The sequence below is a fragment of the Glycine soja genome, chromosome 9 (genome assembly GCF_004193775.1).
Source record: "Glycine soja cultivar W05 chromosome 9, ASM419377v2, whole genome shotgun sequence".
In the NCBI taxonomy this organism is placed as follows: Eukaryota; Viridiplantae; Streptophyta; class Magnoliopsida; order Fabales; family Fabaceae; genus Glycine; species Glycine soja.
The window spans coordinates 23,576,181-23,595,714 of record NC_041010.1 but is presented as its reverse complement, the minus strand read 5'-3'; the positions used below and the strand labels follow the sequence as shown (position 1 = coordinate 23,595,714).

Sequence of the window (19,534 nt, the reverse complement as noted above, 5' to 3'; positions counted from 1 at the left end):
GTGTAATAAACAAATAGCTAATTCATCAAAACTAATTAAAATAATTTAGTTAATTTTAAATAATATTTTCATAAATTTAAATTTTGTTCTAAAAATACCCACAAAATTAAAAAAAATAAGTCATGATTATATCTAATAACATTATTTGTAAGTCAAGAAATAATTTTTTTCACCATTGAGCGTGGTTTAAACTGTTAATAAGTCAGTGGATTCATTCACATACAAAATCAATAAGTTTATCTTTAATAGAATTCATAATAAATTGAGTATAGAAAAGAATTAGTAATTGATAATTTAAAAACGAGTTCACATTTCTTTTACTTAGGCAAAAAAAAAAATACACTAATTTGTTTCTTATATAATTTCTTAGAGGTAAATATCTCATAATAAAAAACTATAATACGTTATCACATCTTAACAATTCCATCTTATTGTTTCGTTATCCATTATGTGTTAAAAAAAATCACCTTTAAATTTAGCTAATCAACAGAAAGGATAGCAACTTAGAAAAAGTTAATCCCTTTAAATGAATCTCATTCATTTTCAAATGATTTACAATGACAAATTTTAAACAAATTCTATTCAATATTCATTGATAGATTTAGGAGATTAAGACCAAGGAGTTATGTTCTTAGTCACTTGTCCTCACCATACACAAATAGGGACACATAACATGAATGAAAACAAGAAAATCAAAGATTTTTTTTATTCTTTTCACTAAAAAATAATGTTTTTATCTTTTAAACCGGAAGATAAACCTAATACATAGCATGTACATTAGATACCCAATTATTTAAAAGAGAAATGTACCCACAAGTATCTAACGTATACCGGATACGAGTACATACTCAGATGTGTTCAACATGACTTTAGATGTACCATTTTCAGCATTGAAGCAAAGCAACGTGTTCTGTTTAACAACTCATACTCCTTACTCTATAAAGTTCAAAAATTGAGATTATTATATATGAAATTATCTACAACTCATACTTGTAGAATAATTTTTTGATAAAGCTCTGAAAATCGATTTAATTTTTCAAAAGAAGCTAAAATGAAGATGCAGTGCTAAGCTGATACGTTATTACTACTCGTAAATCTTGAAAATGCTTACACATAAGTAAGATACTCGTTCATCCGATTCGTTCAAAGATAAAAATGCTTGTTTCAAACAATTAAAACTACAAAGATACACTTTATTGAATAAATAAAATTAAATAGAGCACAAGAAAGATTATACCTTACATAAGATGGAAAAAACAAAAAGATATATACATACATAAACCTCTACATGGAAGCTAAAAGGTCTCTCATCTCCGCTACAGACGGGATTGTCTCAGTAGGATAAATCTTAGCCACAAGTTGGGCAAAACTTTCGTACTTATCAAGAAACTCCTTCTGCAAAGTTTTAAAAAACGATTAATTTGCATGCATCTTCTACTTAGTTTAAACCCGCATTCTAGAGGGTATGTGAATGAAAGAAAATGTTCACACAACATATCAAAATTAAATCCAATTTAATTTCCGTTCACATGTATCTTAAAGTTTGCAAAATTACACTAGCTATCGACCAAACTGGCAAAAGACTTGTTAGACACTTCACTGACTTCAATGTTGGCCTTGGAAATATTTAGTGCAAAAGCCTCGAGTCTTTCTTTCTTACTGATTTAATGTTATATTATAGGAGGTATCTTTGTTGGTCAATAGGGAAGGAATAAGTACAGCTTACCTTGCATTTGTCCCATAAGGAGGGTAACAATTCCTCCGAAGTCAAATTCTTTTGCAGTTTCTTATACATTGCAGCAATAGACTTGTCAACCTAAGTAGAAGAGCAAAGACATAAGTTCAAAAGCAGGCATACAACAGTGAGAAGGATCTTTAAAGAAGATCAGAATCACCATACCCCAGATAAACTGGATTTTAACATCTTCCGAAGATCCATTTTTGACAGTCCAAGCTGAAAAGGAATCTGAAATGGATGCAAAACATGGAAGTTTGTGAATGTTCAAAGTCAAATTCAATGTGAAATTTGTCTAACTATTTAATTCACAGTTTCATTCATCCAGGAAAATAGGGAGAAGAAAAGACAATTTAAGAGATGCATCATCATACATAATTCTTTAAGCCCATTTATAATGACAGGCACTCAATCTGACACTACTTTTGGAAAAGAATACTAAGAGCTTAGCTCTTACACAAAGTTATAAATGCCTATACTTTTGTGTACAATATTACTTTTGCCACATTTTCTGCAATCATTTGTAATTTATTGTGTTAATATTACTTTTGTGTTAATAAATACCTATATAAGTGGGGTAGCCCCTCACTTATATATTCAATCTTGGTATTATCTCTAGTTGATATGGGACTTGGATTTTTCCCAATAATTATTTATCTACATATTATGCTATTGTGTCAACCTTGTCTTGTGCTCCAATTCCTAAAATCTACAAATGAACCCCTTACTCATCCAGGATGGACACAAGCCATGATTGATGAGATGTGCTCTTGAACACAGTGACAGGTGACTTAGTTTCTCTATTGATGGGTGAACGGTGTAGGGGAAGGCCCATGTTGGGCATATGGTAAAACTATTACCTTAAAAACATTTAGTTGTTAAGCAGTACACACAGACCTATGGTCTCACATTAATAATACCTCTTCTTTAGTAGCTAAAATTGCTTCTGTATATTTCTCTCTAGGCAGCCAATAGGTCATTGACCATTATATTAATTGTTATTAAAAATGCCTGCCTTCATGATGACCTCGATGAAGAATATATGGAGCAACCACTTGGTTTTGATGCTTAGGGTGATTCTGGTTTGGTTTTGCTGGTTAGGGGAAGCAACAATGTTAATGTATATCAGACAGAATTTCCCTCATCAGAGGAACTACTCTAGGTATGGACTTTTATGATTCAAAATAAGTACCAAAAGACAACTAGCTATATTTTGATAAAGAGATTTTGTTTGCCACTCAAACAGGGAAACAACGAAAATTAGGGCTAGAATCTACTATAAATTAACTTTCCCATTACTTATAACCATGATGCTAAGAAAGGATTGTGAAAGTCTGTTGGAATAGATGAAAATATTTTTTGTATCATATCTTAGAATATCATCAATTATTCTCAAGGTTTAGTTTTCATATTCCTCACTATCTCTTACGATTGATTATCATATTTTCTTATCATGGTTTGTTTCCATAATTGGTCAGGATTATGATTATTATAAATAAGGGGTCAGTGCTCTGTTTTATGAACATATCAATACATTGTAATACATCTCAACTAATATCAATTCAATGTTTCATTCTCTTTTATCCCTCACCCCATCTATATCTAGAACCTCATAATTTCAACCAGAGAAACTAAGAAACATTGCAACCATATTGTTTGATAAGTAGAATTCTAGACATGACTAGATGCTGTATAGCAGGAACCTTTGGAAGATTAAAAATACAGCATTATACACACAAACCTCTTCAGGTGCAACAGTGAACATCAAGTCCTCAATCCTTCGGGTAAACTGGAAAAGGCGTTCAAATTGCTTTGCAAGGCAAAAGAAAAGGGATAATTAGTGGGGTCCTAAGGATATCAATTCATGAGTGTTGACAAGAAAAATGGAAAATAGAAAATAAATTACTCACATAGTAGATAATCATGCTAATATGGCGTGTACAAGCTTGTTCATAGGCTTCACTGGCCTGATGATAAAACTTGGCCAATGTGGGCACAATGTTGGCGAGGTCATACAAACTGAGTAAAACGAACAAAATAATTGAAAAATGGCAAATATCTTTCTTGCAAAATCAACTTAATAAGAATTTGAAACAGCCTTTTGGCAGAGAAATTACCTATTCTGAAAAGCAGCATAGTTCTCAAAAAGAAAAATATCTGCATACTTTGGATCTGTTTGTGCAATTTTTTCTAAAGTTGCAAACATTATGCTAACCTGTAAAGCAACATTCCCGCCAGCAAATTACGGTAACAATTACATAGTAAATTGAAAGAAACAATTAAGGACTCATTTCCTCCTATGTGGGTTACAGACAAAAAGGGTAATCAGTAAACCAATGAAATTGCTCAAATCCACACAGTGCATAAGATTTATAATTATTCTTCACCAAGGATTCAACATCATTTATAGAAAATGAAGAACAAAGACATTGTTTGTTGTTGACCCAGGGAGTATAAGATGAACAACATTTATCAACCAAATGAATAATTCAATTTACAGAAAACTTAGGAAGAACTCATTATTGAATATCTCCTTCCTACAAGATGGCATCGAGACATGCCACATCATATCTTCAAGAAAAAAAAATTATTGCTAGTATGATTCCACTGAATTTTGTCTATTGTATATTCATTGAACGTATTTCTAATTTCTGATACTCCTTTCTTACTGTAATTAGAAATGGAAATATGCTCTATTTGATCCAAGCACCTGACAATTAAAATCTATAAAGTCTAATCCCTTCCTCTTATTTTAATCTCATTATTTTTTGGAAAGCATGTGCTTAAGTTGTCAGCAAAATCATGAGACACCATAAAACTGGATAGAGTTCTTAAAGAATCACTTACAAATTTTGTATATGCTTGGTCAACCAAATCCCTAGACTGACCCTGGATGTACTGCTCCATCCGAGTTGCAAGGGTTGCAAATCTATGCAAAACAATTAACAAAGTATTTAACATCGATCACAAAGAGACTTGACAGTTGAAATAAATACATACTAGCAAGAAACAGTCGCAGCTGTAACTTCTAATTGCTTGCTAAACAAAAACCATTATTTCATATATATCCGGATCCATTGAAATGATGATTTTAACCAATCTGACTAAAGAACCGTACCTAATTATTGTGTTGATATTATACTAACTTCTGTACAATTTGAACAACTATAAATATGTGATCAAGAAGCAGATATTTTTATTTGCTTGAAAATCATACTGCATACATTCATTTTAATTGAAGATGAAGGAGTAGAAAACAATCCTGGATTGCCATGGAAACAATCTTGGATATAAACTTTATGAAGTATATGTTACATATACTATGCCTATGAAGTTTCCTGGTAATCCAAGATTGTTTTCTACTCCATCCATTTATATTAACACTAAATAATAAAATTACTCTCAAGAGGAAACATTTATTAGTTGATCACATACTTGTAGTTGTTTAAATATTACGAAGGTGTAAAAAGAACATCATGATTAGGTATAATTCACTCAACAGATTTGTTAAAATAATTTTATATATAGATATAAGTATCAATCTTTTCTTTTGGGAAAAACCTATGTCTCACATTAACTAGAAATAGTGTTTGACAAGAGCTTATAAAGCTTAGGCATCCCTCACCTTACATGCCAATTTTGTAGGATTGAGTTAGGTCCAAAATCCCGCATGATATCAAAGCCTGTCCTTAAACCCATTATTGAATCACCTACCATACTATTCATGCACCAAGCCCATTGACTAGAGATAGTGCTTAATAAGAGCTTATAAAGCTAAGGCACATTTCAACTTACAAGACGGTTTCGTAGGATTGAGTTAGACCCAAATCCAACATTATGGATGAATCCTAGTTTATATATGGGTTTGCTAATGCACTCATACCTTTTTTTAGTATGAGTGCATTAGCAACCAACACCAAAATTATTAGACAGAAAAACCCAGCAACTCTCCTCTCTTTCAGTCAATTTATTGTAAGGATGTTATAGTAATTTTTTACTATTAAATTTAATTTTTTTAAAAAAAAAATGTTTCTCTTTCCTCCCCCACTTTCCTCACTCCTTCCCCAGTTGGTGCTCCCTCTCCAGAACCCAATTTCGGCCTCAACTCCACCATGCTTACATGGTTCGTGAAGCTACAGAAACAAATTACTCATTTATTGAAGCAGCAATTTGTAAGCATTGCATCCATAGCCAGTTTAGAATGGAATAAAAAAACAATGAAGCTTAGATCGAGAATTCTAAGAACTTAAAAGTGAGTCCATTAAAAAGGCATGAATGGTGCAAATAAAAGGACTTTCGTGCGTGCTTCCCGTTACAATGACCATGGATTTAATTAGATTAAATCATACTTTATAAGCACCTAATCAGAGTGGCCATGAAGTTTGATGACGGATCATCAATAACAATGTTAGTAGAGTGTTATGCGAGATTGGGGAGGAGAGGAGAGAAAAGAGAGTTTTTTTTGTTTAAAAAAAAACAATTAATTACTATAATAGCCCTGATGTAACTGCTTAAAATAGAAGAGATCAAATTAGGTGTTGGTTGTTAATGAACTCATAATGAAAAATAGGTGCGAGCGCATTAGTAAACTCCTATATATATATATATAAGGAAGGATCAAATTACACCAGTGTAACTTTGACAACTATTACATCATTCTATAACTTTCAACTGAATAATATTTTCTTAAAACTCACCGTTGGATTGAAAATTCATTTCACACAGATCACATATACAAAATTTCATATTAATCCAAAATCATTTGTTATCTCGTTTGAATAAATTAAAATCGACATAATATAAACATTTCTAAAAATCACATTCTATATCAAGTTATAAAAATAGTGTAATAGTTGTTAAAGTTACACCAGTGTAATTTGATCCCTTCTATACATACATACACACATGCATATATATATATATATATATATATATATATATATATATATATTTGTGGTAAAGTTGAGTTTATTTTGTACTTGGGTTCAACTTTAGATGGAATCATTAAAAAAGTTGCGGATGTATGCGCATATTTGCTCTCATGGAAATCAAACGGAATGTTTATATCAACTTATTCTGCATGAGTACTAATATATGCTAATTTCTATTATTCACATCCAAATTTTGACCCATTTCAAAATTAAATATTTTGGGCTCTCAAATATGTATGTTCTTCTACTTGCTGCTACGAGAATGGTTTCTCATGCTTTCTAGAATCAAACTGATGTTCAGGAATCACAAATCAATTAACATTATAGATCTTAAATGCATTTAGTCACCTAATATTTGTATGATCTTTGCTTTGTGAGATTTAAGCTTTCAAATTTATATATTTGTACTTACTGCTTTGAAAAATGGTTTATCTTGTCTTTTGAAATCAAAAGTAATGTTTAGGAATCACAAAACAATTAATATTATTAGATCTTAAGTGCATATAATTCAATTAATATTATTAGATCTTAAGTGCATTTAGCCTCCTGGGGTGGAACAAAAAGTGGGCTGGTTTCATATAGCTCATAATTGTAATCTTTTATGTACCTTGTTAGTACCTCTGGTACTCATCTAATATAATTATATTTTATTTTGGCTGATCAAAAAAAAAAAAAGTGCATTTAGCCTCCTAATATTTCTAAGGTATTTGCTTGATATTTTCTAACTATTTGATTTTCCAATAGACTTTCTACTCTTATATTTCAGTTGGTAAGTAGGATATGAAATTTACAACCATGGATTTTATTAAATTTCTTCATCCTCAATAAGTGCAAAGACTATATCTATACAATATACATTTTATGTACACCATAGTAACCTCTACACTTCAGATAGTCTTTTAGATATTTTGTTTCAATGGTTTAAGTTGCCGTCATCATGTACTAGATGTGAGCACATGTTTGTACATAGAAGTATTGGGGTGGAGAGAGAGAACGGGGTTAGAGGAAAAGTGGTGGAGGTAGCTAAAGGTTGGAGAAAATTGCATGATATTAAATTTATAAAATATTTAATTTGATGTTAACATTTATAGCCCTATGTTTAGTTTATTCATCAAGCATGTGAATAAAGTAAAAAATATTTTAATGTACAAAAAATGAAGATAGAAAGCTCAAAGCTGTGAACTTAGTTTCTTTAGCTATATATATGTGTGTGTGTGTGTGTGGAAAAATTAATTGTCAAGCATGAATTAGAAAAATCATGTAAATTAAAGAATCCAAAATGAACTTTAGTGCAGTCTGCAAAAAGTTGGGTATCGGAATAGAACAATTTTTAATTTAACGTCGTTAATAGAGCTAAAATATGGTGTTCGGAGCCTTTCATGCAATAAGAGATACTACTCTACTCTTTCTCTGTCTGTTCCAAACTTTGTATACCTGGCTGAAAAGGTATCAGACAACTGCACTATCATTATCAAAAAGAACTTCCTATTTCTTTGGAGAAGGGAGACAAGTAGAAAACAAGGATTCATTTCACCTGGGAATGTAGGATAGGACACCCATTTGGCGAACATTGCGTTCATTTCTTTCAATTTGATGGCAAGCTTCATCAACAAACTGCAAAAAGATTTCCAATAAAATGAATCAGGTTAGCAATTCAATTTTCCAAATGCATTGGCAAAATGTCTTCTTCATGGTGCTAGTCACCTACTCGGTTGAACTGCATAGATATCCGAGACTCCAGGTCACGAAGCAAATCACGTACAAATCCTGCTGCATCAGCTTTCTGACCAGAGAGATAGCGTTCTGTTATTCCATGCATTGATATACAGCGTAAAGGGTCAATCTTATATGCCCAATCCACAACAGCATAGAAGTCTTCCTGAAATCATATAAAGCAGTTTGGTAGCTGTAAATGCTGGATTTTTAAATATACTAAATCGCTGCCAACAACACAACAAAACCTGACCAATTATAAGGAACAGTTTAATGTTCAGTCATAGTCCCTAAAATCAAATAGATTATATTCATATTATATAAACAAATCCAAAAATGTTGGCCTTCTAAAGGCTTAGGTTTTATTTTAAATGTTTCCTTGTATACCGGAGTTAGTGCATTCTTCTATTTTAGCACCTAGATACTATTATGAGCCTCTGCTTTGCCTACATTTTCTGCTTATGTGCAGACATCTTATCATTTGAGAACTCTTTCCTTCTATAAACCTGTCAAGTAAGCATAAGTACACAAACATATGAAGTTCACGCTGCTGCTAAGGGGAAAAGTTGAGAATTAAAACGCATTGAGCTTCAACAATTTATCTTCAATTTACCCTGGATTCGGTTTCTTGTGGAACAAAATAGTTATGTTAGAGAGAGAGTGACAAAACAATATACATGTATCCCCCTTTACCAGTATGATTTATATTCTTAGCCACTTGGTATCTACAACTGATAGACTGGTTCTTCAAAATTTATTTGACAGGGTTTATTCCCTTTTACAGTTTACTTTTCATGATCTACTGGAATTTTCATTTCTTCAGAAACTTGCATTAGTCTTTTTACTTCACTTGATTCTGTTAATGTCCATTGTTCTTTCAAATGATAATTGATAAAAGAATTTGGTCTCTTGACTCAGGGTGTTTTCCTCTTGTTTCAAATCTCCCAATCTTTTGTCTAGACTGCTGGTCTAGACAAGGATCAACATTAATTACATGCTACAAAAGCACATACCTTCCACTACTTTGTCTCCTAGTATGGGGAAATTTGAAGTTCTAGTTCAGAATCTGGGACTCATCTTTTTTTCTGCATTGTTGTGCAGCAAATTTTATTTGGAATAAGCTTTTTTGGATTTCCAGAGAGAATCGAGTTTGCCTTAAGGATCTGCATCTGTTAATTTAGAGATTTGGGCTTCCATAAAGAAACTAAGATTCTGTGGCAGTGGTCTGACTTTGCTGCTTGGTGGTGTCTTTGGATGGAAAGGAATGCTGAATTTTTTAAAGGAACTTCTCCATCCAACACTTGGAACATAGTTATTCTCATGGATTTTATATGCAGGGAGATTGGCATGCCTTGCTACATGACTCAATCTATTAGTTTCTAAATTTTTTCTTCTGTAAGTTTCTTGTTAGGATGCCTTATTCTCTACTTTTGTTCTCTCCATTTCTTCCTTAAATAAATTTCTTTTTCAATCACAAAAACCAATAAGCCTAAATCTTATCTAGTCTCTCGCTACTATGCTTATGATTGAGAAGATCCAGATCCCTTCATCTCACAAATATCAGAAGCACACAAGCAGATTCATAGTGATAAAGAGCATTGTTATGCATACTTGTATTCCATCAAGTAAATCCTTAAGTGATTTATTCAAAGCTTCAAGCTCCGCAGAATTTTTACCTACAAAAAAGGAAGAAATGGTAAAAGTCCTGAAAAATTGATACAAAGGGAACTAAACTATAATAGATTAAATATAAACTTGACTGTACAGAAAGGCTATTTGCGGAAAGTCAGGTATGAGTACCAGATTTGCTGTCATTCTCATCAATGTCCATAATTCCCAAATCATCATCATCATCATATCCAGCTTTGTTGCCATTAACAACACCTCCAGGAGGAACAAGTGTAGGAACTTCAAAGCACATGAAGTGTGCAAAAAAAGAACTCTGCAATTTATGCCATGATGAATTATATACATTTGAAATATTAAAGAGAAATTTGTGTAGAAAATGAATGAATATCAAACGACCACCTCATCCACCAGAAGTGGGATAAAAATTGTAAGCATCTTTGCATAAGCATCAGAGACTGTCGAAGTGTCAGTAGCATTTACATTCTGACCAGAACCTGTGGAACCTTCAAGCCAAACAGTTGGATTTCTAGATGCTTTAGTACTAGCACGAAGTTCATTTGCAAACTCACGGGCCTGTAAAAGGATGTCTGAAACTTTAGACTCCATATGCATAATGTAGCATAAAATGAAGTAGGGGTAGAATGTGCTTTAGGTCCCTCAATTTTCGGTCAAAATTGATTTTAGTTCCTATACTTTAACAATGGTGATTTTGGTCCCCGTGTTTGCCATAATTGATGAATTTTTTCCCTCACACTACTATAGTAAGTTCCATAAAGGGACAATATTCACCAATTATCAATACAAGAATCAAAATCATCATTTTTATAGTACAGGGAGTTAGGGACTAAAACGAATTTTGATCAAAAATTGAGACCTAAAGCACATTTTACCCAAGAACAGTATATATGACCCAGACACATCTTCAGGTCAAACACCAAATTGCAATCACAACTCAATGATCATACAACAGATCATGCAGAACTAATGGTGGAGGATCTGGCTATTCAAATGTTAACAAAATTAATCCTAGTTGTAAAAGTGCATCCCCTCGTCAACTAGTTAAGCAACGATAGATGTAAAAAAATTGTTCACTGTTGAAACCTTTTTTAAAAGATAGTTGTTGAGAAAATTGTTGAAATTATAGGACTTTAGGTATAGAGAGAGAGGAAAAGGAGATATGAGAGCCTGGATATATTGAGATTGTTATTGACTTGATATGACATGATGTCTTGCAACATGATGAAAAAACATATATCACCCACCCTCATTTATAATAATACTTGATAGATTATAATTTTAATTAAATAAGGAAATAAATCATGAGATAATAAGCAAATAAGGAAACTAATCCTAAGATAATTTAACTCTAAAATATTCTGATATAATATAGATATTATGAGATATTTTTTATATATTCTAACAAAAACATTTGATAATTTTCTTTGTAATGCATTAGACAATTATTTTCTAACAGGAACAAATAAAAAGTTCCTTTTGCCCACTCCTGGTTATGTCAACCATAAGAGCAAACAGTCCAGGTAACCCAGCTCCTTCAAATACCAACAAGGTAAGATTAAGAAAAAAATCTTGAAGTTTAACAGGGCCTGGGTTGCAGCAGGCTTGAGTGCTGAGTCTGAGAGGGTAAAAAAGTTACATGCACGCAAAGGCTTAACAAGCACTCTACCTGAAACAGTTACATGATTTATTTCCCATTATGTTTGAATCCAGAAATAGCCCACCTAAACTTATGCCTGGTTAGGCAGATTTTAAAAATAAACGGGTTACAACATTAAACATGCCAGCTGGTTCAACAACTAAATCTGGAATGAGTTACACTTCAATGTTCTATCACTCAGAAAATACTCAGTGAGGAAAAGATTTAAAATTTGGGAATTTATTCTCTCTAGGAAGTTTATAATCCTCCCTGCCAATAATTGACTTTTTTTTCAATTTATTTTTTATATTTTGATTAGGTAAGTAATCACATTAATTAATAATTTTTCACATGTATAATGGTTACTTCTCAGTTCATACAAAGATAAAGGAGTGTGTCATAATAAGAAAACCAGACAATTAAGAAACAAATAAAACCAACATGAAGTGCAACAGACCTCCCTGCGAAGAAGCAAGTTCAGAGAACTGCAATAAGCTTTTCTCAGTGGACCCAAACAATTCTTGTCAAGACTCTGCAAGTGCCCAGGAAGATAATTTAGGTATAAAAACAAAGAAAATCACTGAACAAATATATGTATCCAAAACAAAATTAATGCAGGAATAGTAAGGACTGTTTGATTTGAGAAAACGTTTTCTAATTTCATTCTGTTTTTACTTTTATGTACCACAACGCGACAATTTTTTAATTTGGTTTATACTTTAAGATTTTCAAATATTTGTATAAGAAACAGGGAAATCAACTTTTCTCAAAGCTTTCAAAATAGGAAACAAAGTGAAAACAATGTGACATTTTTGTACTCAAAAGTAACAGAAAACATTTTCTAAAAGTAAACAGCTCCTGAATCCCAAATTTTAACCTTCAAATGTTGCAGAAGACGTGCATATGTCCTGCACTTGTACCGCAGGTCAGCATGATCAGGCCTCTTTAACTGTCCCCGCTGTTCAGAGGAAGAAGAAAAAGTGATACCAATAAATTCCTTCAAAATTCAAAAGTCCTCAAAAGTGACAATTCTAAAACAAATTTACAGAAAATACCTGAGAAAAGTAACTTTTATCACTTATCATGAAGTCCACCAAACTAGCAAAATAATTTCTCAAGAATTCAGAGGCTCTCCTGACAAAAGTAGATTTTAATTTTTCAAGTTCTGCACGCTTCTCTTTAACCTGTAACAGGTAGCAGGAACCGCCATCGGAACAGATAATTTTTATGTCCAACACATTTTTGACATATCAACCAAAGCCAGAATACTTTCACTTGGCTTTGTGATTCCAAATTCATAGTACTCACAATTCTCTCCAACCAATCCAAAATGGACGAAACTAATGAATGAAAAATCATATCTATCACCTTAAAAAGATTTCCATTAATATTTTTCTAAAATAAATACAACAAGCACTCTATGTCTCATTGATAATTTTGTTTCATAAATGGCCAAATCATGATCGGTTTATTTTACCAGATGATTTTTAAGAGAAAAGTAAAGAAAGGAACATACAGCTCTCATGTTTGCATAACTAGGATCTAGATTAGGCACTCCAAGACCACGCAAGGCACTGGTCAACCATTCACATGCTTCTACATTTTGAAGCATTCGAGCTTCATCAAATGAACCTCCAGTCAAATTTGTGGCATACTACACCCAACAAAACATCATTAAAATAAATAAAAGCTAGGAAGTTATCTGGCCTAAATTAGTATACAAGGCATACCTCAGAAGGGACACGCAATCGCTCAAGAAGCTTATCAAGCTCTTCAATGAGAGATTTGTTATTTACTGATTGCATTTCCAGGTTGTTATTGCGGGTTTCTATCTGGACATAAGAAAAGTTATTAAGACAAAACAAAGTAAGAGGCCAGTGCTTTTCAAGAACTCCTACATCTGAAATTATATCACCTAGAAAAGCAAATAGAACTGAAATAGTGAAATCTCATAAAGCAGAAAGCAACTTCCACAGCAGCACAAAATGGTCACTGTAGAAATAATTGTGACCATAATTCAACTTTACAAAGGTAAAATCCAATTCATATTAATATCATTTTAAACTCACTGAAAATATTTGGCATGAACCAACTGTCCCAAAATATTTGGCGTGAGGGTGCGGGTGTGTCGCTGCCGTTCGCCGTCACTGCCATTCCTCGCTGCTGGTTGCCGTTGTGTGCTGTGTTCTGTGGGTTCTCCCCATTGTGTGCTGCGCTTTTGCAATATGTTCTCGGGTAGGGTTGGGTCGGGTCAGCCCAACACCTATCGCGCAAAAAACAAAAAAAAAGGCGCTATTTCCACCATTACCGCATTTCTGCCATCCGCAACCCGCAACGCCACCACTATTTGGTGGCGTTTTTTCAAATTTCCACAACGCTACTCCGCCATGGCGCCGCCATTGCCGCTATTTGATAACACTGATTTATATTAATATCATTTTAAACACACTGAAAATATTTGGCATGAACCAACTGTCCCAAAACCTGTTTTATATTTTATTTTTAGAGAAAATAAGAAAACTTAGGAAAGAGAAGACAGTGAGTATATACAATGGGAGAAGGACAAACTATCCTCCATGAAAAATTCACTCGAGAGGAAGGGAGAGGGAGAGAGAAGTAGAAGTTTAGTAGTACAATAGCCTCGAGTTTAGATGGGTGTATTTAAGAAGGAAGGAAATGGAGAGGATGAAATAATTTTCTCTATGGTTTTTTTTTGGTACCTATGACATTGGGGTGGAGTATCCACCAACCTTGTTGATGACTAATCCCTGCAGGGAAACCTGGCTGGCCAACTTTAATGGGATCTCTTCTCCTAACCATGTTTTTTTCCATCCATAAGACTCGAATCCGAGACCTTGCTTAAGGGAAACAAGTCCAGTACCACTTGGACCAACGACTTGTTGGTTTTCTCTATAGTTTGGATGGGTGGAAATTAAAGGGGAGGAGAATTAAATTTGTGGGACCCACTACAAAAATAATTCTCCCCTCATAAGCCATGAAATGGAGAAGAAACAGTCTGTTTTTCTTGAGTTATAAATATGTAAAAAAAAATTATAACATAAAAAATGGAAGGAAAAAAAACTAATATAATAAAAAGTTCATATATTATTAAGTTAAATTTAATTTATTAATTAATATAAAAATAACAATGTTTATTTATTTATTTACGCTCTCTTTTTCACTCATCCAAATAAGCAGAGACAAATTCCCCTACCTCTTTCCTTCCTATTTCTATTTAATCAAACAAAACATTGTTTCTACTATATTTCTCTTATATTTCTATCCTTATTTCTTTCCTCTCTATTTAACTCCTAATCAAACAAAGCATAAAGCTCCCCCATGGCTCCATCCCTCTCTAATGAAAACCCCCTGATGGAAGCTATGGTACAAACACAAAAGAGATTCCATATATACACTTCTATGTCAATTGACAGATCAAGAGGTAGCATAATATCTTTAAACCACATAATTGCATTTTACATAAAGTTTTTCCCTTCTTACTCTAGCCAAATCCAAAAAAAATATATAAAAACTGCTCCAAATTAAGACCCGAGATTCACCAAAGCTTCTAATTATTCCGTTTCTGATTAAACTAAAAATTGAGTAATGTAAAAATATCGGGGCAACTGTTTCCAAGCTAACACAAATATCAGGATATAGATGTTTTATTTTCACTGGTTTACCTTCTATATAACTATGTTATTTTCCATTGTTCTTAATAATGACTTTGGGAAGTGAATTTTAAGATGCAAATAAATATGAGCTATTATATTACAGAGAAAACAAAAGAAGTAACACAAACATCATGAACAACTTCGCTTCATAACTGGAGGAAAAGAGAATTGAGGTTGCACCACATAAACTAAATACAATGTACTAGACTAATGCATAAATTGCCTTGCCTTAACAAAGGAACAAAGAAAACTAAACATATGAATCATGCTTCCAGCAAACACAGCCATTACAACCAGAGAGTAAATTGTATCTAGGAAATTTATATTCTTAAACTGACGGGCACAGGTCCTTACTGATGCAATATCCTCCCTCATGTGCCGGAGTTTTACATTGAATATGCTTAACCATTCATCCATATCTTCCACACAACTGGTTGCAGCATCAAGCCCTTGCAACACCTACAAGGCACAAAGTAGTATGAACCACTCTATGAGAACAACCTAATTTATTATAAATAACTAAAAAGAAAAATGGAGATTTGTGAAATTGATTTGCATTATAATCGCCACTCTATCACTCAAATGGATGAAATGACAATAATGAGATACTGTTACAACTCAGCATGTTTAAATAATTAACTCATAGCTTAGACAACACAAAATCCTAGTTCACTCTATCATTTAAAACATAAAAAGGTAGAAAATTAAGCTTCCATAAAACATGCGAACCAAGGGGCCTGTTTACAAGAACATATAGCAAACAAGAAGGCAATACCCAACAAAGAAAGATCTTAGAATTGGGGCTCAAGGCCTAACTCAACCTCACAAAATCAGCTTGTAAAGTGAGAATAGACCAAGCTTTATGAACTCTATTTAAACCACATCTCTTGTCGATTTGGGACTAAACAACCACCCCCCTAGGTTGCAATTCAGGCAATCCAAAGAGGCCCCAATTAAGATGGGCAATGGATGATTGCAACTAAGGTGGCTTTCCAACACACACCCTCATGCCTAGGTCTATGGGCCTGAAGCATGACAATTCAGGTGGCCCAACAATGGATCCAGAAAAAGCTCCAATAACATCCTAAATTTTGGGTTCAAGGCCTAACTCAACCTCACAAACCAGCTTGTAAGGTGAGGATTGCACAAGCTTTAGAAACTCTATTTAAGCATATCTCTAGTCTACGTGGGACTAAATGCACCTCCTCAAGGTTACACTTAAGGCAACCTAAAGAGGCTGCAATTAAGGCAGAGCAGGGGAAACCAAAACTTCCAACAAAAGGTCATCAACTCAGAGAATGGTAATACCTCATCCATCAAAGGTTCACTTTCTAAAAGAGCATGCACATTTGCTGCTTCCAGAGCCTGGAGCTCCCTCTTCAACCTTTCAGAAAATTCCTCTGCTTCACCAATACCCATGACATAACTGCACAATTCAAAAAGAAAAAAATCAATTCTGAAATTCACATAACATACCTTTTTTTGTCAAATTGACACTGAAATATGTTACAAGATATGACTTAGCAGACCTGAATTATATATGTATCTAACCAGCATAGTATTTTCATTTGAACTTTGACAAATATGTTACAATTATTATGTACCACACTTTCTAATCATTTATGAATTCCCTATATCAATGTGAATCATAAAATGTGGCCAGAAATTTTGTAAGAGAACACAGAGGGACTCCGTGTAACCCTAGGATTTAAAGAACTCAATTCTGCAATTTACCAAACAGAGGTCATTACTTCAAGAACATGCTTACTCATCATAAATATCTAACTCAATACCATTTAAGACAAAGAAGAATAGCACCTACGTTCCCAAAAGAGCCTCCATGTCCTCTTCCTCTGCCTGCGAGACAAGTTCCTTTTCAACGTTGACTTTCAATTCTGTGATTTCTGTCTCAGTCACAACAGATGCAGCAGGACCACCATCTCGCACTTTATTCTGGGAAGAAACAGATGGCGTATTTTCCTATTTCACAGTTTGTGAAAATATATAATTAGAGAAGACAACTAACATACAATAATTAACTGCATTTCATCACTGTAATAAGAAGTTTGGATAGAGACAATCCAACTTGCACGGTCCTACACTATGTTTGGATGGAAAGTCAGAAGGGAAAGGAATAGAAAAGGAAAAGGAAAATTGGACTTTAATCCTTGTATAGGAGATTTTTAAGGCGAGGAAGGAGTGAAACGTATTCCCCTTCAGCAGGCCCCATCCCCCTCAAATTGGCAAGCAAACAGGGAAAATTATTAATTTTAAATTAAATAAGTAACTCTCATCTTCTCTGCTTAACTTTGAAGAGAAAGGGAATTTCCCTCCTTTCTTACTCCTTCTACTCAACGTCCAAACAGAGTTTAACATCTCCAGCTTGAAGTCATAGACTTGATACCCACAGATGAGATAAGTCGCATTCCATACAAAGTAACAAATACCAATCAATTATTTATTAAGCAGGAAAAGGAAAAAGTATTCACTAGATCAGAATGATGGGTACTTGATTGTAAAGAAGCACTACAATTAAGAGACTAGAAGATTGTCATATGCACCTTAGCCCAAAGAGCCATCTCCACAACATCTATACCAACAACCTTAGGAAGGCGACCCAAAACATCTTTACAGATGTTCAAGATGCAAAGAAGGAGGCGATTCCTACAAGAAAAGTGATCGGCACGATGAGAAAACTTTCATCCCCTCACATAGAACTCAACAACTAATTAACTCTCCATGAACAGATTAATATTTCTCTCAACAATATTACCTATCATCAATATTGCGCATGGTCCATTGAGGAGGAGCCACACTCTGGCTTCTAAGGTTATCAAATCCCTGCAAGATACGCATGCATCAGCCCAACAAGCAAATGATTGGGAAGACATACAAAAAAAAAAAAAAAAACTCCAAAACAGGGAACGGTAGGATGCTTCGCATATTGCTTCAGTGCCAGAAACTGAGAACATGTCTAGAACTAGAACATAAAGATCTCTTCTATCATGGAACTTTACCAGAGTAAATGTACATCCACTGGGATCATTTGCTACAACTTCCACTTTTGACAGGTGCTTTAGCTTGTATAGTTTTGCAGGCTGCAAGCACAATAGCTTTACAAAGTTGGAAATACTAAAAAGGACCACAAAGAAATGCCACGCAAAAAAAAAAAAAAAAAAACAACGATCCCAAAATATAGAAGAGAAAAAAAAAAACAAATTACTTCAAGAACTCCTCCCGTAGAATACTTCAAAACTCGAAGAAAAGCCGATGTCCTCAGCCCCTTCGATTTCGCTGCAGGAAACACCACGTCGTCACCAACAACTACACAAATGTAGAGTTCAACAAACAATTAAAACAGCAACACACGCTGATGAAACCACACACAAACACTTCCGCCTTAAGATCAGTTGAAGATAGATCCAACTAGCTACATATCACAAAAAGCAAACGAAACGAATCAAGCATTATTGCATAAACCATAGCTAATCCTAACACGAAGTCAGTGCGGAACCTTCAAAGTGTAGTTATAAGAAGCCAATGTTCACATCAGAGTAGTTAATTTAATTTCTTAAAAGCTAAAACATGATGGAATCTCGAGCAAGCAAAATCGAAGTAGCGGCGAGTATAGGTAATAATAGTTGAATGGCGAATGGAAGAGAGAGATTTAGGAAGAGTTAGGTAACTGGAGAGAGCGAGAACCCTGGGCTTGGCCATGCGACCAAGCTTAGAGGAAGATTTTCCAAAGATGCCGTGACTCTTGGCGACGCGCAGCGCCATCACGATCTTCTGCCTCGGGTCCTCAATTGCGGCGTCGCAAGCTCGCCGGAGCTCGCCGTCGTCGGCGCTTGATTTCGCCATCGCTGGCTCGTCCCCGATCTCGAAGCTGCGAAAGAGAGAGAGAAAAAAAGAAGAAGAAAAAGAAGCAGCAGCAAAGTGCAAATGTTGGTAGGAGTCACATTTAAAAAAAATGAAAGAAAAAAAAACTTTTTTCCATATCTGTGCTGAGTCTTGTCTGTGTTCTTCAATTGCTTACTTTTCTTTTACTTGCGGTAAAACCTAGACAACCTGTAGTCAATTTTGGCACTTCACCCCTCAGAGTGTGCGAACATAATTATCCAAAAAGGTTATAATTTTTTTTATATATATCTATGAAAAGGAAAATGAAGGATAGAGATATGCTTTCATTCTCTTCAAC

The 19,534-nt window shown here is 34.0% G+C and overlaps 1 protein-coding gene across 2 annotated transcripts; it reads right to left on the bottom strand.

Moving 5' to 3' along the window:
• Nucleotides 1-1,052: 1,052 nt before the first annotated feature.
• On the bottom strand, nt 1,053-19,358 carry LOC114367943 (exocyst complex component SEC3A). 2 transcript variants are annotated; one of them, XM_028325213.1, is made up of 25 exons: nt 19,023-19,358; nt 18,560-18,630; nt 18,354-18,434; nt 18,110-18,177; nt 17,898-18,000; nt 17,159-17,316; nt 16,645-16,762; nt 15,691-15,795; nt 13,393-13,494; nt 13,179-13,316; nt 12,718-12,846; nt 12,540-12,620; nt 12,120-12,194; nt 10,408-10,581; nt 10,180-10,321; nt 9,991-10,055; nt 8,375-8,545; nt 8,201-8,280; nt 4,583-4,664; nt 3,853-3,950; nt 3,646-3,754; nt 3,477-3,545; nt 1,901-1,966; nt 1,727-1,816; nt 1,053-1,395 (listed from the first exon to the last, which is right to left on the bottom strand). In XM_028325213.1, exons 1-25 carry the CDS (start codon nt 19,195-19,197, stop codon nt 1,285-1,287), a joined length of 2,661 nt encoding a protein of 886 aa, XP_028181014.1. In that variant the 5' UTR covers nt 19,198-19,358; the 3' UTR covers nt 1,053-1,284. The 2 variants fall into 2 exon arrangements, with proteins under 2 accessions (XP_028181014.1, XP_028181013.1); XM_028325212.1 differs by having other exon boundaries at nt 18,560-18,660; nt 19,023-19,357.
• Nucleotides 19,359-19,534: the final 176 nt, after the last annotated feature.

Bases quoted from the DNA above. Each gene is read 5' to 3' on its own strand.
- LOC114367943 (XM_028325212.1), bottom strand. From the start codon at position 19,197: ATGGCGAAATCAAGCGCCGACGACGGCGAGCTCCGGCGAGCTTGCGAC. The intron at 18,661-19,022 runs GTTACCTAACTC...ACATTTGTGTAG, and splicing joins CAGGGTTCTCGCTCTCTCCA to TTGTTGGTGACGACGTGGTG. The intron at 12,847-13,178 runs GTATGTTCCTTT...TACCTGTTACAG, and splicing joins GTTATGCAAACATGAGAGCT to GTTAAAGAGAAGCGTGCAGA.